The sequence below is a fragment of the Bombina bombina genome, chromosome 3, assembly GCF_027579735.1.
Source record: "Bombina bombina isolate aBomBom1 chromosome 3, aBomBom1.pri, whole genome shotgun sequence".
NCBI lineage: Eukaryota > Metazoa > Chordata > Amphibia > Anura > Bombinatoridae > Bombina > Bombina bombina.
The window spans coordinates 990,563,334-990,590,540 of record NC_069501.1 but is presented as its reverse complement, the minus strand read 5'-3'; the positions used below and the strand labels follow the sequence as shown (position 1 = coordinate 990,590,540).

Genomic DNA, 27,207 nt, shown 5'->3' with positions numbered 1-27,207 from the left:
AGCGAAGCGGCAGGATCCTGAAGACATCCAGCGCGGAACATCCATCCGGACCGACGACTGAACGACGAATGACTGTTCCTTTAAGGGACGTCATCCAAGATGGCGTCCCTCGAATTCCGATTGGCTGATAGGATTCTATCAGCCAATCGGAATTAAGGTAGGAATTTTCTGATTGGCTGATGGAATCAGCCAATCAGAATCTAGTTCAATCCGATTGGCCGATCCAATCAGCCAATCAGATTGAGCTCGCATTCTATTGGCTGATCGGAACAGCCAATAGAATGCGAGCTCAATCTGATTGGCTGATTGGATCAGCCAATCGGATTGAACTTGATTCTGATTGGCTGATTCCATCAGCCAATCAGAAAATTCCTACCTTAATTCCGATTGGCTGATAGAATCCTATCAGCCAATCGGAATTCGAGGGACGCCATCTTGGATGACGTCCCTTAAAGGAACAGTCATTCGTCGTTCAGTCGTCGGTCCGGATGGATGTTCCGCGCTGGATGTCTTCAGGATCCTGCCGCTTCGCTCCGGATGGAAGAAGATCGAAGATGCCGCTTGGAGAAGATGTTTGCCGGTCCGGATGTCCTCTTCTTGCCGGATAGGAGGAAGACTTTGGAGCCTCTTCTGGACCGGATTATGGATCGCCAACCCCCGCTTGGGTTGGATGAAGATCTTGGAGCCAGGACGGATCGGTGATACCTGGATGGTGAAGACAAGGTAGGAAGATCTTCAGGGGCTTAGTGTTAGGTTTATTTAAGGGGGGTTTGGGTTAGATTAGGGGTATGTGGGTGGTGGGTTGTAATGTTGGGGGGGGGGGTATTGTATGGTTTTTTTTACAGGCAAAAGAGCTGAACTTCTTGGGGCATGCCCCGCAAAGGGCCCTGTTCAGGGCTGGTAAGGTAAAAGAGCTTGTAACTTTTTTAATTTAGAATAGGGTAGGGAATTTTTTATTTTGGGGGGCTTTGTTATTTTATTAGGGGGCTTAGAGTAGGTGTAATTAGTTTAAAATTGTTGTAATATTTTTCTTATGTTTGTAAATATTTTTTTATTTTCTGTAACTTAGTTCTTTTTTATTTTTTGTACTTTAGCTAGTTTATTTAATTGTATTTATTTGTAGGAATTGTGTTTAATTAATTTATTGATAGTGTAGTGTTAGGTTAATTGTAGGTAATTGTAGGTAGTTTATTTAATTATTTTATTGATAGGGTAGTGTTAGGTTTAATTATAACTTAGGTTAGGATTTATTTTACAGGTAAATTTGTTATTATTTTAACTAGGTAACTATTAAATAGTTCTTAACTATTTAATAGCTATTGTACCTGGTTAAAATAATTACAAAGTTGCCTGTAAAATAAATATTAATCCTAAAATAGCTATAATATAATTATAATTTATATTGTAGCTATATTAGGATTTATTTTACAGGTAAGTATTTAGCTTTAAATAGGAATAAGTTATTTAATAAGAGTTAATTTATTTTGTTAGATAAATATTATATTTAACTTAGGGGGGTGTTAGTGTTAGGGTTAGACTTAGCTTTAGGGGTTAATCCATTTATTAGAATAGCGGTGAGCTCCGATCGGAAGATTAGGGGTTAATAATTGAAGGTAGGTGTCGGCGATGTTAGGGAGGGCAGATTAGGGGTTAATACTATTTATGATAGGGTTAGTGAGGCGGATTAGGGGTTAATAACTTTATTATAGTAGCGCTCAGGTCCGCTCGGCAGATTAGGGGTTAATAAGTGTAGGCAGGTGTCGGCGACATTGTGGGGGGCAGGTTAGGGGTTAATAAATATAATATAGGGGTCGGCGGTGTTAGGGGTAGCAGATTAGGGGTACATAGGGATAACGTAGGTGGCGGCGGTTTACGGAGCGGCAGATTAGGGGTTAAAAAAATATGCAGGGGTCAGCGATAGCGGGGGCGGCAGATTAGGGGTTAATAAGTGTAAGGTTAGGGGTGTTTAGACTCGGGGTACATGTTAGGGTGTTAGGTGCAGACGTAGGAAGTGTTTCCCCATAGGAAACAATGGGGCTGCGTTAGGAGCTGAACGCTGCTTTTTTGCAGGTGTTAGGTTTTTTTTCAGCTCAAACAGTCCCATTGTTTCCTATGGGAGAATCGTGCACGAGCACGTTTTTGAGGCCGGCCGCGTCCGTAAGCAACTCTGGTATCGAGAGTTGCATTTGCGGTAAAAATTCTCTACGCTCCTTTTTTGGAGCCTAACGCAGCATTTGTTTGAACTCTCGATACCAGAGTTATTTTTATGGTGCGGCCAGAAAAAAGCCCGCGGAGCGTTAGCAGTCCTTTTACCGCCGAACTCCAAATCTAGGCCATAGTGTGTAGTTAGTTGCTGTATAAATGGACTCTGTGTCAGATATATTTCTAAACCACCTGGATTTACAAACACTACAGGAGCTACTTGTAAACAATTGAATACACTCCAGCAGGTAAAGTGGATCATTGGGAACAAATTAAAGGGGAGAAAATTTTTGAGTAAACTGTCCCTTTAAAAGCATTTTATGTGTATGTAAGTTATTTCAGTCACTATTAGGAAAGGGGGCCTTTTATTTTTGCTGCATTTGTATTTTTTGAAACTAAATACAATGCATTGTTTATCATGACATTTCAAGACAGTTACTGCCATCTTGTGGTAGTTTTTATGTATCTGATCTGTCACATTTTAATTTATATTTATTTTATGTGTATTAGTATGCATAGGAGTCTCTTCATATTAGGAGACTGTCACACTGTTGGTAGCTTGAAAGATTCTGGCTACCTAGTGCTATAAAGTTATAATTTATTTTGTATGAGTTTTCCCTGTCTGATATAGAGATTCCATGTATTACTCTCTCTCATGTGAAGGGGTCTTTTTTCATATGTCAGTTTTATATGTATTATTCCTTTATCATGTATGTTTTATTTTCTATGTTTTTAGTATAGCCTTTTTATATGATATTTTTTCTCATATTGAGGCGACTATTTAGATACATGTTTGTTTTTTCATGTATCTTTCTCAGTTTTTTCTTTGTTTTATTCAATAAAATTCTCTACTCTCAGAGTCTGAGTCCCTAGCTGAGATAGAATCAATGGCAGAGGTCTCAGGATTGTCCTTACACATTGCTGTGTCTGTTTCCAGTCCTGGAGGGTGTCCTCCAGATGACTTCAGTCTTGAAGTTTTTTTGTTTATCAAGGCAGGAGAGAAGACAGAATCCTCCTCATCCTTTAAATCTGAGCAGGCCTCCTTGGAACTAGGACAAGCAATCCAATCTGCCTTCCGCTGAGACTAATTGAGTACTAAGAATTCGCCCCTGATCCCTACCTGATCGAGTCAGGTAGGGGGCGGACTTTCCTTTTTTCAACAGGCTTGGATTGAGTTGTCCAAGAACCATAGGTAGCGGAGGAGTCTCCCAAGGTTCATTATAGAATCCAAATCTGGCCTTCCAGAGGCAGATTTTCCTGTCAACATTATCTACTATCCAGGTGAAGTGAGAGGCCTTCTTAAACTTAGTAAAGGTCATATCTTCTCTGAGGGTGTTTGTTCCATTTTCCTGACATGGAACAGAGTCAAGGTTGTTACTCTAACCTTTTTCTGAGCTGTGGACATAGTATCCCAGGGTTACAAAATAAGATTCAAATCTTGCCCTCCATGGGGCAGATTTCTCTTGTCAAGGACAAACCAGGTAAGGAGGGAGGCCTTCTTAATCTGTGTAAAGGGCCTTCCCTCCCTGGGAGTAATTGTTTCAGTTCCTCTAGGGGAACAGAGTCAAGGATTCTATTCAAATATCTTTGTGGTTCCCATAACGGAGGGAGCTTTCCGTTCCATCCTAGGCTTAAACTGCCTAATCTAATTCCTCAGAGTTTCGTCCGTCAAGATGGAATCTATTTGTTCCACTCTTCCATTGGTTCATTAGAGTCAGTTCATGATGACCATAGACCTGAAGGACGTGTACCTTCATGTTCCCATTCAAAGGGATCATCATTATTTTCTGAAATGTGCTTTTCTGGAACAAGCATTTCCAGTTTGTTACACTTCCGTTTGGTCTGGCCACAGCTCCCAGAATATTTATAGAGTTCTGGGGGCTCTATTGGTTGTGGTCAGATCCCAGGGAATTTTTGGGGCGCCTTTCCTAGATGACATCTTGGTTAAGGTGTCATCTTTTCATCTAGAAAAATCTCATACAGAGATGTTGTTGCTTTTTCTTTGTTCCCACAGGTGGAAAGTGAATCTGGAAGAGTTCTCTTGTTCCAGCCACAAGATTGTGTTTCTTTGGAATATTCATAGATTCACTGTCCATGCAGATTTACTGTCCATGCAGATTTTCCTGACGGACGTCGAAAAATCTAGTTTTCTTGCTTCTTGACTTTCTCTCCAGTCTGCTATTCATCCTTCGGTGGCTCAAGGCATGGAGGTGATTGGTCTGATGGTTGCTTTCATGGACATCATTCCTTTGCTTGGTTCCATCTCCGACCTCTGCAACTTTGCATGCTCAGTCAATGGAACGGAGACCATGCAGATTTATCACAGAGGATACATCTGGATCCCTTATCTAGAGTCTCTCTCTCATGGTGGTTTTCACAGAGACCTTCCTGGGTGTTTGTGACTAAGGACGCCAGCCTACTAGGCTGGCAGTTTGGGAAAAAGCTTGGGGCCTGTGGACTAGGGAGGAATCTTCTCTTCCCATAAATATTTTGATGTTAAGAACAACCTTCAATGTCTTGACAGATTGGCCTCAAATGTCTTTAGTCCGTTATCAGATTCCAGTCGGACGACATCACCTCAGTGGTTAACATCATCCACAAGGAGGTACTCTGAGTTCCTTAGCCATGACAGAGGTGATTCGCATTCTGCAATGGGCAGAAGCTCACAACTGTCTTCTATCTACCATTCACAGGCAGATTTTTTAAGCAGACAGACTTTTCATCCCGGGAAGTGGGCACTCCATCTGGAAGTATTTTCAATGATAAGCCTTTAGGTGGAGGGTTTCGGAGTTGGATCTGATGGCGTGTCGTCACAACACCAAGCTTAAAAGCTACGGTTCAAGGTCTAGAGATCCTCAGGCCGCTCTGATAGACGCTTTAGCGGTTCCTTGGATTTCTCTCTGACTTACCTGTTTTCCTCCGTTTGCTCTCCTTCCACGAGTAATTGCTTGTATCAATCAGGAGACAGCTTCTGTCATTCTAATAGCTCTTGCATGAATGTCAGGATGGCTGAACGGTCTAAGGCACTGCTTTCAGGTCGCAATCTCCTCTCGGTTCATACTCCACTTTAAAACTTTGCATGCAGGATCTGCTTTGTGGATCTGGTGTCAGTGTCATCTCTTGGAGGTTTCCTCTGAAGAAGGACCTTCTAATTCAGGGTCCACTCCTCCTTCAAGTTCTAGATTCTCTGAAGCTGAATGCTTAGAGATTGAATGACTAGTCCGGTCTAGACGTGGTTTTTCTGAGGCTGTCATTGATTCTTTGCTTCAGGATCGTACACTTGTTTCTTGCAGGATTTACCATAGGGTATGGCGTTAAATACCTTTTTTGGTGTAAATCTAAGGTTTCTCCTGGAGCCGGGTGAGGATTCCCCAAATTTTATCTTTTCTTCAGGATGGCCTGGAGAAGATTTGTCAGTCAGTATTCTGAAGGGTCTGATTTCTGCACTGTCTATTCTTTTATAAACGTCTAGCAGATTTTCCAGATATTCAAACTTTTGTTCAGGCCCTGGTCAGAATCAGACCTGTGTTTAAACCTGTTACTCCTCCTTGGAGCCTTATCACATTTCTTAAAGTTTTGCAGCAGGCTCCGTTTTAGATGATGCATGCGGTTGTTATAAAGTTGTTAACTTGGAAGGTTTTGTTTCTCCTTGCTATTCTTCCACTCGCAGAGTTTCTGAGCTTTCGCTCTGCAGTGTGATTCCCCGTATCTTATTTTTCATGCAGATAAGGCAGTCCTTCATACTAAATTGGGGCTTCTCCCTCAGGTAGTGTTGGATCGACACATTAATCTGGAAACTGTTGTTCCTTCTTTTTGTTCTAATCCTTCTTCTCATAAGGAACGTTTTTTGCATAACTTGAAGTGGTGCATGCTCTAAGATTTTTCCTTCAAGCTACTAAAGATTTTTGGCATTTTTCTGCCCCTTTTTGTTGTTTTCTCTGGAAAGCGTAAGGGTCAGAAGGCCACTTCTACTTCTCTTTTACTCTTGTTAAGAAGTATGATTCGTTTTGCTTATACAACTGCTAGCCAGCAGCCTACTGAGAGAATTGCAGCACATTCCTCTTCTTGGGCTTTCACAAATGAAGCTTCTGTGGACCAGATTTGCAAGGCGGCAACATGGTCCTCTTTGCATACTTTTTCCAAATTCTATAAATTTTATTCTTTTGCTTCGGCTAAGGCCTCCTTTGGGAGAAAGGTTCTTCAAGCGGTGGTGCCTTCTGTTTAGGTCCTCCTGCCCTGTTTTCCCTCCCTGTTAATTTTGTGTACTCTGGCTTGGGTATTGGTTCCCACTAGTAATTGGAATGATGTTGTGGACTCTCCATGTCATAGGAAAGAAAACAAAATGTATGCTTACCTGATAAATTTCTTTCTTTCCGGACATGGAGAGTCCACGACCCCACCCTCTTTTTCATTATGATTTGGCAGTTTTTTGGAGTAAACCTCAGGCACCTTTTCACCCTTGTGTTTCTTCTTTTTCCATTTTCCTTCGGCTGAATGACTGGGGATTATGGGTAAGATAAGTTACACTTAACAGCTTTGCTGGGGTGCTCTTTGCCGCCTCCTGCTGGAAAGGAGTAGAATATCCCACTAGTAATTGGAATGACGTTGTGGACTCTCCATGTCCGGAAAGAAAGAAATTTATCAGGTAAGCATAAATTTTATTTTTATGCAAAGCACCATATTTCTTTTTTTTTTCACTTTTTTTTCACTTTTTTTAATATTTTATTGAGGTTTTTTCAAAAACATACAACAATGTGAAAGTGAAGCATAGATCACATGAAATAATGTTGGGTAAACACCGAATAAAAACAACAAGATGATAACATGAAGAGTACAGATTAGAAAATACCACTATCATGTGAGTAATATAGATAAAGTATGTCGTCTAGGGACCGCCTGAGTGAAGCAAAAGGCCACTTTTGGGCCTCTAAAGATAACTGGAGGAGTTCACGCTATAGGTGGTCATTCATAACTGAGGAGACCACTCTTGGGTCTCTTCTAACGGACCTCTTTTTATTTTTTATTTTTTTTGGGGGGGGGGATAATGATAGAAGCATCTAATTTAACATCTCTTATATATGCCAAAGGATAATATTGTGGTGTCAAGGGACCCCTTAAATTGATGCAGGACTTTGTAGTAGACCTCTCAGGTCTGGGACTATATAACTTTTAAGGGGGTATCAAAAGGTAGGTATAAATGGGAACTACTAACTCATGAAGTGTATTTTCTTGAACATTATATATACATATGTATATGTTAAGCTTGTCCATCTGAGTTACAGAATACCAGCTTAAATGGAAGGACGTGTGAGCTTAAAAGATATAACAACATAGTCAAAAAAAAAAAAAAATGAACTGGCCGGTGACTTTCTGTCATAGACACAGAAAACAGCCATTTTCCAATATGCTATATATAAAACAAATAACTAGGCAATGCTGTGTTATACAATAAGCAATGGTGGTGACTTTCATACAGGCTCCTAAGGAAGAGATTCAGAGTAATAACAAAATGCAGTTTAAAAACCAAAAATGTTCCATGTGGTCCATGAGCCAGCTATTAGATAGGAGAAATATATTTAATTATCCTGATTCACTACTCTCAGACATGAGTCTGCTATAGCTAGGAAATTAGGTACTAACCCATATCTAGTAGCATAAAAGGGGATTTAAAAATAGCTGTATATCTAGAAGTGCACAAACCTGCTATAATACACACATACAGGTATACCCCGCTCATACAGCGGGTTAGGGACCGGAGCCCCGCTGTAAAGTGAAAACCGCCTTAAAGTGAAACAAGGCAGTTTTAGCTTTCTTTTCACTTGCCAGTGTGTTTAAAAACTTGAAAACATGTTTGAACTAACAAATATTAGCAGTGCTATAGTGTTGCATTTAGTTTAACACTAGCACAGCACAGTATTCAATAAATACTGTACCTGTAAAATAGTGACAATGACTGTAGTAAAATTTGTCAGACTATACCACGATACACAGATTGCACTGTAATGCTGTAAACAGAGTGAACTAAGCATAACAAAATAGTGTGAGTCCCTTTTCTCGCAATCTCACGATGATTACAGCACTGTTTCAAAATCTTTGGAGGTTGAACTTCAGCTCCACAAAGTGATGTATTAGCGAAGCGCTGTAAAGTGAAGCGCTGTAAAGTGAGGTATACCTGTACTATATAAATATACTTGAAGCCTAAACATTAGTAACCTGAACTTTATAACCTGGCAAATTGAATTGACTTAGGGCACTTAGGCTGATAGCAAACTGAAGGTGTCATGACTTATGGTACAAGGATGGCAATATTTATATATACTATCATTATTTCTCATCTCAGAGGGTCAATCCCAAGTATCTTACTACTACATTCTTTTTCCAAAGGTACAAGTGGGACTAAGCTCTATTAATGACTGTGAGAGATTTAAGAGTTAACTCTAACATGTATTGTGCAAACTACGTCTCTCAGTGCAGCTCAGCAATCAATACTCAAGTACACATAACAGGGCCACGCATAGAGATGCTATGGTAGCAGGAAAATAAGCTATAGATTATGTAGGGGTCAGCCTGCTAGTTCATAAGAGTGTCAATGTAAAAAGTACCCATTTCCATTATAAAAAACTTGGCAGTAGCTTGTAGTGCCCCAGCATTCTAAAACAAAAGCCACGTCTTGGAGTTGTCCAAATTATGGAGGTCTTCTAGGACACACATATACCTCCTGGCAAACATATATCAGGCACGTAGATATTTATTATGTGGGGTCACAGTGAAGGATATAAAAGTAACTATATATGAGCATTATAACGGCCAGTCAGATTAGCGGTCATCGTCTATAACGTATTAAACCAGTATTGGTCATTAGATGAGACCTCTAACCCCAGCTCAGACTTGATGTCTCTAACCTATACCGGACTTGTTTTTGGACCTCCGGTGTCTATAGTACCTGCCATCAGTCCCTGTTGGTGCCGCAACTTTCAAAGAGTCCATTCTCCGATTTGTAGAGGTTCGCAAAAAATAAAAAAGATGGAGCCCTTGGCGGTCTGCAATTAAGCCATACCCTGGCGTCTCCTCAGGCAGGCATGGCTCTGTGTTTGTTCCGGCAGACTCCGTGCTTGTTAGCTCCCTGAGATAGCTCCCCATCAGCACACTTAGGATGTCCTCCTGAACGTGTCTTGAGTCAATCCGTCGGGGCCAACCCTCCGTTCCTTTCCGCTGTCGGGAAGGTTGATTAGCCTCAAAGGCCTGCCTATGTGAGGGATGCTGCAGCGGGGTCACCTCTTCAAGCGCTTCTTGTGCATGACTCACAGCAGCGACCTGGGCATTGGGCTGCTTCGTCGTGGCATTTGGATCAGAGGTAGGATTGCCGCCATTATTGCGGTCATTAAGGAACACCTTCTTTGATTCTGTAGCGGCTTCCTTAATTGGGCAAAGTAGGTTCGCTGCCTGCGGTTGTATTGCAATTTCCTTACAGCTGCGGGAGACGGAGAGAAAGGCCTGCTCGATGGTATCACATAGCTGAAGTCTATGTTCCTCCAATATTAGGGCCAATTCAGCCAGGCATATCTGCATGTTCACCATTGCTGGAAGTGTCGGCTTAGGTCGGCCGTTTAGATGTAACTGCTTAGTAGAGTTATTTGGTCCTTGGTGGGTATGAGGAAGGACTGTGCACTCGGGCACAGCTTAGAGTGGGGACGGTGATGAGGCTTCTGTTAGTGGGGAAGGCCTCAAGTAGATTAGCCCGGTACTGAGGGCAAATATGCCACGTCCCGATTCAAAACCCCAGATTTCAAATCAGGCCGTCCGCAGTCCAGTTTCTCCAACTGTTTGAGCAATGTATAACAAGTTTTAGCTTCACAATATAAGTGAATTTGGAGAAAACTTAGGGAGCTGAAGCTCAGTGCGACCAGTAAGATGGCCGCCGCCCGGAAGTCCCACCATATTTCTATTAATTGTTGTGCACCTCAATTATGTGCTAGAGATAGATGTAGCCCCTCATTTGATGCGCCAAAGGGAGTACTTTTTACAAATGTGTGCTTTGTGTACCATATTTTAATTTTCCTAGTGGCTAAAACTGTTCAATTGCTGACATGGCAATCTTGAAATTGTCTAAAAAAAATATCCTTTCCACTTTTATGGGTTATGTCTGCAATCAGACAGCTGTAGAAACCTGGGAAACTAGGATACATTAAATAAAGTACACATTTATGGAAAGTACACCCCTTGGCACATCAAATGAGGGGCTACATGCATTGCTAACACAAAAATAGACAATGTAATAATAAGTGGAATATGGCTCTGCTTAGAATTTTTTTTTTAGCAATGCAACTTATTCCATTAATTGCTGCACACCCCAAATTCATGCTAAAAATACTTGTAGACCATCATTTGATGCACCAAGGGGTGTATTTACTGCAAATGTGTGCTTTGTGTACCCCATTTTAATTTCTCGGGTGGCTAAAACTGTTTAATTGCTGAAAACAGTACAGTAAATTCTAAGATGCTGTTTTTAATAATTTATCAAATTGACATGCCTGCAATAAAACAGTGGGGGGAAAAACAGTGAAATGTTCTGAATTTCTGCTTATTTCAGACAGGTTACCTACTGCAAATATTTATCCACACAGGTTTTGATGATGGAGCTTAGAAAAATAAAATTACATACTATTATTTATTGAGTCAGGAGTAAAGAAAATAAACTTTTTTTCACATTTTACCTGCTATTGTTTTAAACCTGATGATACATACTCATATAATAATTGTATATTTTGAATCTGCTGGGTCTGCTGAAAAAAAAACCAATACAGGTAGCCCTCAGTTTACGCCGGGGTTAGGTTCCAGAGGGAATGGTTGTAAATCGAAACCGTCGTAAATTGAATTCCAGTTTATAATGTAAGTCAATGGGAAGTGAGGGAGATAGGTTCCAGGCCCCTCTCAAAATTGTCATAAGTAACACCAAATACATTATTTTTAAAGCTTTGAAATGAAGACTTTAAATGCTAAACAGCATTATAAACCTAATAAAATAATCACACAACACAGACTTCACTTGCATTTTTCTGCAAACAGTTCTTTCTATGCATTCCAATCTGGACTGATTTATAGACAGGAAGATCTTGTTCCTTTGAAATCTGCTCGATAGCTCAGGTCTGGTTAAACTGAGTAATTTCAGCTTGCTTGGCTTTGCTGCAACACAAGTGGACAGCTCCAACTACTGGCTATTTTAATAAATGCACTGCTTCTCAATGCTTTTCAATAGCAGTCACATGACTGGAAAAAAAGGTTGTTATTCTGAAACAGTGTAAATTGAACCGTTGTAAAACGAGGGTCACCTGTATATAGTTTGTATAGTTTGTTCACACAAACTTTACTTCTAAAAGTGTTTAAATGTGAACTGCAACAAAAAGCTCAAAACCAGCTTAGCACATAGGTGGGAAATGGCTTAGCAGCCACTCACCTAGATTTAGAGTTCTGCGTTAGCCGTCAAAAGCAGCGTTAAGGGGTCCTAACGCTGCTTTTGGCCGCCCGCTGGTATTTAGAGTCAGCCAGGAAAGGGTCTACCGCTCACTTCCCTACCCCGATTCCAGGCCACCGCAGATCCCCTTACGCCAATTGCGTATCCTATCTTTTCAATGGGATCTGCCTAACGCTGGTATTTGGAGTCTTGGGAGAAGTGAGCGGTAGACCCTCTACCGACAAGACTCCTAACACCAAAAAAAGTCAGTAGTTAAGAGCTTTATGGGCTAATGCCGGGAATATAAAGCTCCTAACTACTGTGCTCTAAAGTACACTAACACCCATAAACTACCTATGCACCCCTAAACCGAGCCCCTCCCCCCACATCGCCACCACTCTAATAAAAATTTTTAACCCCTAATCTGCCAACCGGACACCGCCGCCACCTACATTATCCCTATAAACCCCTAATCTGCTGCCCCTAACATCGCCGACTCCTATATTATATTTATTAACCCCTAATCTGCCCCCCCCCCAGCGTCGCCGCTACCTAACTACACTTATTAACCCCTAATCTGCCGACTGGACCTCGCCACCACTATAATAAATGTATTAACCCCTAAACCACCGCACTCCCACCTCGCAAACACTATAATAAATAGTATTAACCCCTAATCTGCCCTCCCTAACATTGCCGCCACCTACCTACAATTATTAACCCCAATCTCCCGCCCGCACCATCGCCGCTACTATAATAAATTTATTAACCCCTAAACCTAACTCTAACCCTAACCCTAACACCCCCCTAACATAAATATAATTTAAATTAAACAAAATAATATTCCTAAAATTAACTAAATTATTCCTATTTAAAACTAAATACTTACCTATAAAATAAACCCTAATATAGCTACAATATAACTAATAGTTACATTGTAGCTATTTTAGGATTTATTTTTATTTTACAGGCAACTTTGTATTTATTTTAACTAGGTACAATAGCTATTAAATAGTTAAGAACTATTTAATAGCTACCTAGTTAAAATAAGTACTAAATTACCTGTAAAATAAATCCAAACCTAAGTTACAATTAAACCTAACACTACACTATCATTAAATTAATTAAATAAATTACCTACAATTACATAAAATAAAATACAATTAAATATTCTATATATTCTATAATACAAACCCCCCCCCCACTAAATTACAAAAAATAAAAAAGAATTACAAGAAGTTTAAACTAATTACACCTAATCTAAGCCCCCTAGTAAAATAAAAAAGCCCCCCAAAATAAAAAATTCCCTACCCTATTCTAAAATACAAAAGTAATCAACTCTTTTACCAGCCCTTAAAAGGGCTTTTTGCGGGGCCTTGCCCCAAAGTAATCAGCTCTTTTGCATGAAAATGCAAAAGAACTCGCATTCTATTGGCTGTTCGGATCAGCCAAAAGAATGCGAGTTCAATATGATTGGCTGATTGGATCAGCCAATCGGATTGAACTTCAATCTGATTGGCTGATTGCATCAGCCAATCAGATTTTTTCTACCTTAATTCCGATTGGCTGATAGAATTCTATCAGCCAATCGGAATTGAAGGGACGCCATCTTGGATGATGTCCCTTAAAGGAACCTTCATTCGTCGTTAGTCTGTCGGGGAAGAAGGATGTTCCGCGTCGGCGGGATGAAGATGGATCCGGAAGAAAGAAGATAGAAGATGCCGCTTGGAAGAAGACATCGCCCGGATGGAAGACCTCTTCTTTGCCGCTTGGATCAAGACTTCGCCCGGATGGAGGACCTCTTCTTTGCCGCTTGAATCAAGACTTCTACCGTATGGAGGACATCTTCTTTCTCTCTTGGATGAAGAATTCGGCTCGGCTGGGTGAAGACGACTCAAGGTAGGGAGATCTTCAGGGGGTTAGTGATAGGTTTTTTAAGGGGGGTTTGGGTGGGTTAGAGTAGGGGTATGTGGGTGGTGGGTTGTAATGTTGTGGGGGTATTGTATTTTTATTTTCAGACAAAAGAGCTGATTACTTTGGGGCAAGGCCCCGCAAAAAGCCCTTTTAAGGGCTGGTAAAAGAGCTGATTACTTTTGTATTTTAGAATAGGGTAGGGATTTTTTTATTTTGGGGGGCTTTTTTATTTTATTAGGGGACTTAGATTAGGTGTAATTAGCTTAAACTGCTTGTAATTCTTTTTTATTTTTTGTAATTTAGTGTTTGTTTTTTTTGTATTATAGAATAGTTTATTTAATTGTATTTTATTTTAGGTAATTGTAGGTAATTTATTTAATTAATTTAATGATAGTGTAGTGTTAGGTTTAATTGTAACTTAGGTTAGGATTTATTTTACAGGTAATTTTGTACTTATTTTAACTATGTAGCTAATTTAATAGCTATTGTACCTAGTTAAAATAAATACAAAGTTGCCTGTAAAATAAATATAAATCCTAAAATAGCTACAATGTAACTATTAGTTATATTGTAGCTATATTAGGGTTTATTTTATAGGTAAGTATTTAGTTTTAAATAGGAATAATTTAGTTAATTTTAGGAATATTATTTCGTTTAATATAAATTATATTTATGTTAGGGGGGTGTCAGGGTTAGGGTTAGGGTTAGTTTTATGTTTAGGGGTTAATAACTTTATTATAGTAGCAGCGACGGTGCGGGCGGGAGATTAGGGGTTAATAATTGTAGGTAGGTGGCGGCGAAGTTAGGGAGGGCAGATTAGGGGTTAATACAATTTATTATAGTGTTTGTGAGGCGGGAGTGCGGCGGTTTAGGGGTTAATACATTTATTATAGTGGCGGCGAGGTCCGGCCGGCAGATTAGGGGTTAATAAGTGTAGGTAAGGTAGCGGTGACGTTGGGGGGGCAGATTAAAGGTTAATAAATATAATATAGGGGTCGGCGGTGTTAGGGGCAGCAGATTAGGGGTTCATAGGGATAATGTAGGTTGCGGCGGTGTCCGGAGCGGCAGATTAGGGGTTAATAATAATATGCAGGGGTCAGCAATAGCGGGGGCGGCAGATTAGGGGTTAATAAGTGTAAGGTTAGGGTTGTTTAGACTCGGGGTTCATGTTAGGGTGTTAGGTGCAGACTTAGAGAGTTTTTCCCCATAGGAAACAATGGGGCTGCGTTAGGAGCTGAACGCTGCTTTTTTGCAGGTGTTAGGGTTTTTTTTAAGCCCAAAATGCCCAATTGTTTCCTATGGGTATATCGTGCACGAGCACGTTTTCCCAGCTTAGCGCTACTGTAAGCAACGCTGGTATTGAGGGTTGAAGTGGAGCTAAGTTAGGCTCAATGCACCCTTTTTTGAGCCTAACGCAGCCCCTCAGACAACTCTAAATACCAGCGTTGTTGGAAAGGTGCGTTGGGAAAAAAAGCAGCGTTAGCTACGCGGGTCTTTACCGACAAAACTCTAAATCTAGCCGAAAGGGTTTAAAAAAAAGGCACAAACATTTTATAAGAAGGGCTTGTAATAGCTTATCAAAAAGGCCTAGAGACCCCCAAGGTCCTTGGATGTATAGCCCAGAAGCCCCTTTTTAAAAAATATGTCACTATATAGCTTTTAGCCAGATGATCACTGTGGTAATAGTGATAACTTGGGGTGAATAACTGTGTTTATTTGATTAGTGGCTTATGGAAACCCCTATGTGTAGAGCAATTTAATATACATATAGCCAATGGGTCTTTTTTATGGGGATAACCCCTTCTTTTTACTATAGAGTTTTGAAAAGAAACACACTCATACTATTGTTTACAACCTTGTTTATCAATATTTTAAATAAATATGCATTTTCTTTCTTATAGGGACATTCCAGCCAAAATTGTAATCTACACGGATATATTTCAGTTTTGAATAGAAGCAGTTTTGTATTATACATGCATTAGCAAAACTGCTTCTAGTAAAAGTTATAGCTGTTTCAAAAGTGTATTTAAGTATGCACCGTGCACCTGCATTTTGAACACAGCACTTTCTCAGAGAGCCTAAGGTACTTGTACCATCTTGTAAAGACTCAATTTATTAATTGCTGACATGATACAAACTCCACTAATGCTCTGAACAACTGCAGTATTTAAAATAATGGTGCACCGAGAATATCTTGTTATGTTTCACATGCAGAAAAAAATGCTAACACTAAAACAGTGACAACTTTTACTAGAAGCATTTTTGCCAATACATGTATATTGCAAATATCTTTCTATTCAATGTTGTAATTCATCTTTGTGCATTTATATTTTGACTGGAATGTCCCTTTAAGACACGGTAAGTCCACGGATCATCAATTACTGTTGGGAATATCACTCCTGGCCAGCAGGAGGAATCAAAGAGCACCACAGCAAAGCTGTTAAGTATTACTTCCCTTCCCACAACCACAGTAATTCTCTTTGCCTTTAGTGCAAGGAGTAGATTCTTCTATCAAGTTTTTTTTTTTTTTTGGAAGCCTGAGCAGGCTTGCTCTGCTCTTTCCTGACATTTGGGTTTAGCTGTATTCCACGTTAGTCTCTTCAGTAGGGCTGTGGTAGCTTTTAAGCAGTTTGGAACTTGCCCTAGTACAGAAAGCATTTAGGAACTTGCCCTAGTACAGAAAGCCAGAATAGGTTTATTCCGATCTTTCTTTTTTCTACCGGCCTCTGTGGGGAGTGGCATCCTCTCATGCCGGGTAAGCTGTCCTCCTGCCGGACAGCTAGATGCAGGTAAGTGCCTCTGGGTCTTCTAGGGAGATTTGGCCCTTTTTTAATATCTGCAATTTCATTGGGACACAAATATCCTTAGTAAGGATATCGTTAAGGGCAGAGTGCAGGCACGTTTTAAGTATGTGAAAGAGACATTTCTTTAACCCCTCATTTAGTTATGTGACATATTGAAAGGGTTTTAACTGCCTTATACTGAGTTGTTACACTCATAGAGTCGGTGTGTTTACATTTTGTAGTGTGAAAACGGAGTGCTTTTCGTTTAGGCAGGTTGTGCTCTCCCCTGCTCTTCTGCTACCGCAGAGAGGGGAAACGTTCAGTGAGCGAAAACAATGTGTACAGTTCAGGGAGCCGCAGCTCCCTTGCTAGGAGTGGACTTCTCTAGCCCTGACAAGATTTGGGATCTTATGCAATGATTTTATTATACATTGTGCAGAGATCTATATGAGATTACTTCAGCGCTGCCTGTTAGTTTCTCTGCCTATTTTCTTGAATTTGTTCCAATCTAGAAGCGCACCATTTTTGTGAAGTCGCGCGCTTCTGCCCCTCCACCTGATAAGGATCGGAACGGCGCCATATTTCTTGTTCTATCCGCTCAGAACGGAGTGGCCATGTGGGCTTTTATCTGGAGACGGATGGTTTTGTAATTTGAATTGTATATTCCTAGACTAGGCAGGTACTTAGTCTAGTTGTTTATTTTTCTCCCAAAAATTAGTAGCTTATATCTTAGCAACCCTGAAAGCGAGAAAACACTTTTACTGGGATGTTTTTCTAATAAAATTGTACATTTTGTCTCTGTAATGTATGGCTTAAAGAGAAATAGTCCTTTAGTGTTTAAGTTCATGTTTCACATATTTATCTCAAGATTTGAGATCTTATGCTAGAACATACCTCGGCAATTTGTGGCTATAATCTTGGTCAGTTGATCCTTCCTCCAAGTCCAAGTTTCTGGCACTTATTTACAAGGGCAAGACCTTGTTTGGATTTAGTCTGGCAGAAATGATTTCTGATTTTATGGGTGAAAAATGGTCTTTTCTACCATAGGACAAAGAAATAGACCTTAAGGACGCCAGAGCAATTTTCGTTACTTTGATAACTGCAAAGGACAGTGTTTCTCTCTCTCTCTTACAAGCGGGAACAGTCTAAGTTTTCTTGGCAGCCCTATCAGTCTTGGGGCAAGGGGAAGCATTCTAGAAATCCGCAGATGAGGCTTTATCAGCATGAAGGGTTTGTCCCCGATCCCGGATTGGATTAAGTGGGGGACAGATTTTCTCTGTTTTATCAAGCCTAGAATCCTTTGGCTATGAACACAGTAATCAAGGTTATAAATGGAATTCATAACTTCCTCACAGGGATTCCTCCTCTTATGTTAGTCTGCAGACAAGATAAAGAGAAAGGCATTCTTGAAATGTATATAAATTTTATCATTTTGCCTCAGCTGAGGTTTCTCAAGCAGTTGTGCCTTCTGTTTAGGTTACCTGTCTTGCCCTCCCTTATCATCTATGTCCTCTAGCTTGGGTATTGATTCCCAACAGTAATTGATCCGTGGACTCACCTTGTCTTAAGAAAGAAAACAAAATGTATGCTTACCTGATAAATGTATTTATTTCTTGACACAGTGAGTCCACGGCCCTTCCTGTTTTTTAGACAGTTTTTTTCATATAAACCTCAGGTACCTCTACACCTTGTGTTATTTCCTTTCTCTCCATTTCCTTCGTTCGAATGATTGGGGTTTGTGGGAAGGGAAGTGATACTTAAAGAGATATTTTAGCCAATATTGGAAACCACATGGGTACATTTTGGTATTGAACAGAAGCAATTTGGTAATATATATGCATTAGCAAAAATGCTTCTTATAAAAGCTATAGCTGTTTCAAAAGTGTATTTAAGTATGCATCGTGCACCAGCGTTTTAAACACAACACTTGCTATGAGAGTTGAAGGTGCTTGTACCTTCTGGTAATGACTCAATTTGTTAATTGCTGACATGATACAAGTCCCACTGATGATCTAAGGAGCTGCAGTATTTAATATGTGGGTGCAGTGACAATATCTAGCTATGCTTCACATGCACGTGCAGAGAAAAATGTTAATACTATAACAGTGATAACTCTTACTAGAAGCATTTTTGCCAATACATGTATATTGCAAATATGTTTCTATTAAAATATGTAATAAATCTATGTGCATTTACATTTTGACTAAAATGTCCCTTTAACAGCTTTGCTGTGGTGCTCTTTGCCTCCTCCTGCTGGCCAGGAGTGATATTCCCAACAGTAATTGATGATCCATGGACTCACCGTGTCAAGAAATAAATACATTTATCAGGTAAGCATACATTTTGTTTTTAGACAAATTTCTTTCCGGTTTGTTAGACTTTACAATTCATTACACATCAGATGACAATTTCTACCACTAGGAGGAGGCAAAGATTACCAAACTTGCTTTTTTTTGCACATCCAGTGCACTTAAATTACGATTTATGCACAAAGTTAATATGATTTATTCCTGTGTAATTTGCCTACAAATTTTGTTACAAATTTTTTCTCCTGCGTACTTTAGTGTGAATGATTCAATTTTTCATTTTGTAAAATTTTTAAATTACAAATTTAAGTGTGCACTTTTGTAATGTCTGCATCTCCTTCCCATACGAAAATGCAATATACGCCTCTTAGCGAGATAAAGTGGCTTTATATCATTTATATAATTCCACCAGGGAAATAGCATTATTGTAGAATCTCAACAGCCCAGGGATCTATGTGCATAACCTCTTAGCAACCGATGGTACAATAATATATTGCTCTTGCACACTGGCACATTATATTATTGCTCCTTTTTGTTCTTTAACACAATGGTTTTCCAAAGGATCGGAAGAGATTGAAATTGGAAACCCAACAAAAATGTATGTGAGACACTTTGCAAAGCCCTTCTGTTTGATTGGAATAAAACCCATTCGCTTCAAAAACCTCACTGTTTCCCTGTATTTCAAGGATTAAGCACTTGTTTAGCTACAAAAATATACCACTTTTGCTATTATGAGTTGTATCATTAGCGAGTGGCCACTTACAAGACTAATAGCACATTCAGGCATCTGGGATCATAATTATGCTGAATTGTATCAATATAATATTTTACAAAGCAGCTCTTGTAAAGCTACATATATGGCTATCACATCATGACAGACAACGCAACAGCATTGGATGCCCCAGTCTTTTGCTATCTGCTGGTCACACACTAGTGCTGTGTCTGGGTAATAAAGATTATTTTATCAGGGTAATATGCCTACTTATGCCCTAACATTGTACTATTTGAATGCTCTGTGGTGTGTACATGAAAGTCAATACTTCTACTTAATAAAGTAGCAGAAAGTGGGTTACAGAAGGTTTTAGCACATGTAATTGGCACCTTTATTACAATGGGTTTATAGACACTGTTACAAACGCCCTAACATCTACTCTATATGTATCCATAATTAGAGTTATGTTGTTTTCAGAACACATCTAACAAGTTTATTCTCCCAGTAAAACCTATTAATGTTCTAAATCTTTATACATTTGTAGTTAAAGGTATGTAAAACACGTTGAGATTGTAACATAAAATGCTTTATTAAAGGGACAGTCTACACCAGAATTGTTATTGTTTTAAAAGATAGATAATCCCTTGTTTACCCATTCCCTAGTTTTGCATAACCAACACAGTTATATTTATATAGTTTTTACCTCTGTGATTATCTTGTATCTAAGCCTCTGCAGACTTCCCCTTTATTTCAGTTCTTTTGACAGACTTGCAGTTTAGCCAATCAGTGATGGCTCCCAGGTAACTTCACGTGTACGAGCACAGTGTTATCTATATGAAAAACATGAACTAACACCCTCTAGTGGTGAAAAACCTGTTAAAATGCATTCTTTAGAGGCGGCCTTCAAGGTCTAAGAAATTAGCATATGAACCTCCTAGGTTAAGCTTTCAACTAAGAATACCAAGAGAACAAAGAAAAATTGGTGATAAAAGTAAATTGGAAAATTATTTAAAATTACATGCCCTATCTGAATCATGAACGTTTTTTTGGACTAGACTGTCCCTTTAACTAAAAAACAACTTTTATTATTAATTGTGTCCCCTTTACCTGTAAACCCTGTTAAATATTTACTTTAACTGTGCTTTATCCCACACAGCCATTTGTACACATTTTTCTGTCCCTAATAGTCCTCAGAAAAAGTCATTTATGGAAGATACATTTATTTTTTAAAGATTTAAACAACTAATATTTTATGGAAACTACAATTATTTTTAAATATTTAAACAGCTATTATTATTGGATACATACATCTAACTGTTATTTTCAGGCTTATCTTGCCCTGAATACATAGTCAGATCTATTTATTTATTTACAGTTTATTGCCCCTTTAAGGGTTGCTGAACAGCTGGTCTGTAAACCAGTGGAGTTCCTTCCATATCATTTCCTGCTCCAACGCACCAAATGCTCAAACAAGCCTCAGGAATTCCTGTTATTATTCTATTGGCTCTCAAAGAATGTTCTAGTGCGGCATTTCAAAAAGCAGAGTTCAGCACTTCTAATAAAGAATTGTACAACTCAGTTTGTATCTATATATGTTGTAATGGTGGAAGTGGGAAAAGTAAAGTATTTTGATGGCCACCTTTCCTTTAAAACAACCTTAATCATTTTTGTTGTGTTTAATGTAAAACAGTCGAAAGACCTTGTTTCTTGAGATAATAAAGGGCATTTTTATTTTGGTAAGACCTGTGACTGCCTTTATTTATTTATAAATGTATTTATTTATAAAATATTTTACCAGGAAAGATACATTGAGATTTCTCTCGTTTTCAAGTATGTCCTGGGTACACAAAACATTGCATTGATACAATGGGTACAATAAAATACAAAACAATAATAATACATGATATATGCACAAAAATTTAACATAGAACAGGTAGGAAATATATAATCAACAATGACAGGCACATTCTGTTTTGAGATATGTAGAGAGGGATCTCTTAAAGGATATTAGGCTTGGGGAAGTTTTTAAAGTGTGAGGGAGGTCATTCCATAATTGTGGTGCTCTGTAGGAAAAGGAGGATCGAGCTGCTTTCTTTTTGTATTGAGGCAAGCTAAATAATGTGCTGGTACTGGATCGGAGGTTATAGGAGGTGGGAATAGCTGGGGAGAGCATTCTGCTCAGGTAGGGTGGGAGCTTCCCAGAAAGGCTCTTAAACACAAGGCAGGAAAGATGGAGGGTGCGTCTGGATTCTAGCGTCAGCCAGTTTAGTTCCTTTAGCATGTCACAATGGTGGGTCCTGTAGTTACACTGTAGCACAAAGCGGCAGAACAAGTTATATAACATATTTAGTTTATTAAGGTGAGTTTGCGGTGCTGGTTCATATACTACATCCCCATAATCCACGATTGGCATCAGCATTTGCTGTACAATCTTTTCCTTTACAGTAGGGCTGAGGCAGGATTTGTTTCTGTACAGGGCACCTATTTTTGGATAAAGTTTAGATGCCAGTTTTTCTATATGGAGGCCAAAAGATAGATTGGGGTCTAACAACATACCCAAGTATTTAAAAGAGTGGACTGCGGTCAGTGTGCAATTTGATTTTGTTTTGATGCATAGATGGGAATTTTGTAGTTTGTGTAGTTTAGGTCCTGTTCCAAAGATCATTGTGACAGTTTTGTCAGTGTTTAGGAAGAGTTTGTTTTTTGAGATCCACTTTTCTACCTCTGTGAACTGGTCTTGGAGCACTGCTTCAAGCTGCGGTACTGTTTGTACTGTTTTTCTATCCATGTTTTTTTTTAAGTGCACCCAGGCATATGTTAAAGGGACAGTAAAGTCCAAATTAAACTTTTATGATTCATATAGGGCATGTAATTTTAAACGTTCAAATTTACTTTTATCATCAAATTTGCTTTTTTTCTCTTGGTATTTTTTGTTAAAGGCTAAACCTACATAGGCTTATAGGCTGATTTTTAAGACTCTGCAGTTCACCTCTTATCTCACAGTCTGGCTGTGAATAGCTAATAATGTACTGTTTGTTCATGTGTGCCATATAGATAACATTGTGCTCTCTCCCATTGAGTTATTTAAGAGTCTGCACTAATTGCCTGACTCTGTCAAAAGACCTGAACCTTAATAGGTGTGTTTTTCAAAAACAAATGCCAAGAGAACAAAGCAAACAAGCTAACAGAAGTTTAAGAGTTGTTTAAAACTACCTACTCTTTCTGAGTCATGAAAATGTAATTGTAACAATGTTCCTTTAATGTTTTTTCTTAGAGTTAGCCCTTTGGTTGCTATCTTGGTCACCGCCAAAAGCCTGCATTGTGTATTTGATATTTTTTATGTTTGATATAAGCGGTCAAACTAACTTTTTTATATAAATGTGGTAATGAATTTAATGTAAGCGGTTACAATGGCTTTTTTATATAAATGTGTCAATTATACTCTAAGACGTTGGATATAATGGTGACATACTCAACCATACTCAATACCATAAACTGTAACATTGTATAATAAAAGGAATAAAAAGAGAGAGAACCGGTGGGTATTTCTTTTGAAAGAGGATTCTTTTTGTTACCAAAATCCAAAATGTAGTTGGACAAAATATCTGAAAAATACCGATATTGATGATTTTAGTAATTTCCACTATACTTAGTTTTCTAATGTTTTAAATTGCATGTAGTGTCTCCATCATCTTACTTGTATAAAGCATTTATATATTTAATATATTGAGTTGTATTTTATGTTGTGTGTTTTAGTTATCAGGCAACTGTTCTCTCTTTCCTACAGATAAAAATAACACACAAGAACCAAGCACCAATGATGCTGGCTCCTCCTCCACGTTCCTCGAGCTTCTTCTCTCTAAAGTAAATAAAAGGGTGTCAGCCCATTTTCCTTTTCCGCTGGAAACCTTGTTTAACACCAAAGGTTACTCCGCGTACATCATGAAAGACTGGCAGCAGCCGTACATCATTCCTCAAGCATCTGCAGGTTCTATTCGTTTCTGAAGTCTCCACAGATGTTCTCTTGTTCATCAAGCTATTGCTTTCCCTGTATGGATATAGCAGGGCTACTGCACATGCATATTTTTCTAGCAAAGTGTCCTTTACTCCACTGCTTGAGAGTCAAATAACTGAAGCATCCTTATGAATGTTACTCAGGAACCTGCGGTGGTCTACTGAGGTCTACTGAGGTCTACTGTGGTGAAAGATAAAAAGGTTGCAAAGAATAGATTTAAGAAGATTGGATTTTAATTGTTATATAATATATACTTACTGTGTACATTTAAAGGTTCTTATGATGCAATATAGAATACAACATAGTTCTTTAAACTCCTGTAAAACGCTATAAACTCTGCTACTTTTACACAACTTGATTAAAGATATCTGTCTTGCTGAGCTAAAATACTTGAAATGTTATCCTCCAGACCTGAAAAAGAAAAAAGTGCTAAAGTTGCTATGCTTGCTTATACTTTAAATATATTTAGGGTGTGAAAGTCATTTAAGCATTGAGGAAGGACTTAGCTTATCCTTTTGCATTGGGTTTTAAGCCTTTTCCTGATTTTCCTGCTCTTTATAATGTAAATAAATTAGCCCCAATCTCAGAGCTACGTTTACAATATACTATGTCTTACTATAAATCCAGCCAATCATTGTAAGAAAGCAAAATGATTTCATCAGAGTTTTTTGAAGACACATTTTATCTAGCTCAAGTATAACACTGTGTGCCGAATAATTATTTTTAAAAGCTTACAAAAAAAAAATCTGAATTGTGGTACTAGAAAAAAATCCCTTCTTAAAGGGATACTAAACCCAATTTTTTTCTTTCATGATAAAGATAGAGCATGAGATTTTAAGCACCTTTCTAATTTACTCCTATTATCAATTTTTCTTTGTTCTCATGCCATCTTGATTTGAAAAAGCAGTACTGTAAGCTTTAGAGCCAGAGCATTTTTTGTTCAGCACATGGGTAGCACTTGCTGATTTGTGGCTAAATGTAGCAAACCAATCAGCAAGCTCTACCAAGGTGCTGAACTAAAAAATGGGCCGGCTCCTAACCTTTCATTACTGCTTTTTTCAAATCAAGATAACATGAGAACAAAGAAAAATTGATAATAGGAGTAAATTAGAAAGTTGCTTAAAATTGCATGCTCTATCTGAATCATGAAAGAAAAAATGTGGGGTTAGTATCCCTTTAATGATATAATATAAACATGGGGAATTAGATTTTCAATGCACTGTTTTTATTTATTTATATTTTTTTATCATTTGTGATTATGATTCAGATAGATAATGTTGATAAAGTTATGACAGATTTTACTGACCAATTTAAAAAATGTAAACAATAAAGGTATTGTCTTTTTATGGAGTGAAGCATGATAGAATGATACAAAATGGCTGTATATATTGTTACTACATTGGTTTGCAACAGTGTATTGTTACCCCTCCCTCCCAGGCAGTAGTAATGTTAGTATTAAAGATGTATAGCACCAATTGCGCCTTTAATGCAATAATCACATCTACTATACATTAAAAAAAAACATTCCTTTATTGCATTGCAATGTCATTTTGTTTTTGTGTGTATTAATGCTGTTAATAGTTTGCAGCTACTTTTTGGGCAGGTGATTTTCTTAAAAAAAATGGCAGCTTGAAAATCAACATAGACACATCTATCAAAAAGATCAAAAGTTTAAACCTCCTTAAAGGGACGTGGAGCCCATTTTTTCACTTCATTATTCAGATACTGCACACAATTTTAAATAACTTTCCAATTTAGTTCTGTTATCTAATTTGTTCTCTTTGTATCCTTTGTTGAAAAGAATACCTAGGTAGGCTCAGAAGCTGCTGTTTGGTGACTGCACATATATGCCTCTTGTCACTGGCATTCATTACTGCTAGTTCAACAAAAGATACCAAAAGAATGAAGTAAATTAGACAATAGAAGTACGTTAGGCTTTTAAAATTGTATGAACTATCAGCATCATGAAAGAAAAATGTTGGGTTTCATGTCCCTTTAATGTTTCCAGTAGTCTGTAGCTCCAGTCCTTTTCATAAAAATAAGGTTAATAAACACCCAAAACCATTCCAGTTTCTAAGAACAAGAAAATCCCCCAATCATTCCGTTTGTAAGAGCAAGAATGTGCCTGCTCACTTAAATGTATTATACTCACGGTAATCCAGAGCTAGTGGCTCTTCCTCGTCTACAGTGGATTGCCAACTGTGACCCATACAATTCTAACAACTTGCAGACAGATTACACACAAAGCATAAAGTATGGAATTAGACTGCATTCTTAGTGCCAGTTTACAAGTGGCTTGCTATTTAGCGATTTCGCTACAGCGTTAACACCGCTAGAAGTAAACATTTTGTGTGTTGAACGTAAAACTTCAGAATTTCTGATATCGTGACCCCACTAACTTATTCTCCCCATAGACTTTAATGGAGAGTGCAGAAGATATAACTTGCACGCTAACCTGATAGGAGTTATTAATATTTCACATTCCAATGTACCTCATACAGGAAAATGTTATTTTTATTTTAAATAAATATTTCTTTATATACCTATATATCTATTTACATAGATATATAGGTTTTAAATATATATATATAAATATATATATATATATATATATATATATATATATATATTACATTGTCATATATTTAACCCCTTAATGACCACAATGTACTATGTAGTATGTATGTGATTCACATATCTCTTGTACATAATTAATATCCGAATGGATATGATGCGCAAATCACTAACATCAAACAAAATAACACAGTAGTCTTGAACATGTAACTATATTAGCAATTATATTCCCCAACTGATAGTGAAAATACCTTGCCCTGTCATGTATCAAAACAAGAAGATCATATGTTTGTGAGCAGGTCCTGCATTTGTTTAACAGAATTATGGCCAGGGGCAAGAAAACAACATTGCGTCTCATTTTTATAATAATAGCAAAGAAACAAAACAACAATAAGAAATCAACATTCTCTTGTTAATGATATATACAACAAGTGGTGCAAAATCCAATAAAAAATTACAAATTCACAAATTATTTAAAAGCAGCAAACATCTTCTAAAACAGTGGTGTTAACAGAAGATAAAAGTCTTGTGTTTCAGCTGATCACAGCTGTACTCATATACTGATTAGTCTGCTGCATTATTCTTCTTATACTATACCTCTTCCCATATTAAAAGGACACTGAACCCAAATTTTTTTCTTTAATGATTTAGATAGAGCATGCAATTTTAAGCAACTTTCTAATTTACTAGTATCAATTTTTCTTCGTTCTCTTGCTATCTTTTTTTGAAAAAGAAGGCATCTAAGGTTTTTTTGTTCTGAACTCTGGACAGCACTTTTTTTATTGGTGGATTAATTTATCCACCAACCAGCAAAAACAACCCAGGTTGTTCACCAAAAATGGGTCGGCATCTAAATTTACATTCTTGCATTTCAAATAAAGATACCAAGAGAATGAAGAAAATTTGACAATAGGAGTAAATTAGAAAGTTGCTTAAAATGTCATGCTCTATCTGAATCACAAAAGAAAAAATTTGGGTTCAATGTCCCTTTAATAAAAAACAAATGTGTGTTACCTATTATTTAACTATTAAATGTCTGATGTACTATTTATTTATACAATTCATATACTGCGCTATGGACAGTTAAATACCATCATAATCCACTGCTATAAAATATAAAACATTTGTTACACAAAAAGGGGATTAAAAACAAAACATGATGTTATACATAATTTGCAGATCAATTTCAAATTACAGATATTAAATTGTAAGCTATACCTGATCCATCATTCCCAGAAATAATTAAATCA

The 27,207-nt window shown here is 38.0% G+C and overlaps 1 protein-coding gene across 6 annotated transcripts in view; it reads left to right on the top strand.

Annotated features, from left to right (window-relative positions):
* The window catches only part of DGKA (diacylglycerol kinase alpha), a 389,538-nt gene extending 364,623 nt beyond the window's left edge, over nt 1-24,915 (top strand). For all 6 annotated transcript variants that reach the window (XM_053708123.1, XM_053708124.1, XM_053708121.1 and 3 more), the window contains one exon: nt 23,156-24,915. In XM_053708123.1, coding sequence (XP_053564098.1) covers nt 23,156-23,236 — 81 coding nt within the window. In that variant the 3' untranslated portion in view covers nt 23,237-24,915. The remainder of the gene's footprint in view (nt 1-23,155) is intronic.
* Nucleotides 24,916-27,207: the final 2,292 nt, after the last annotated feature.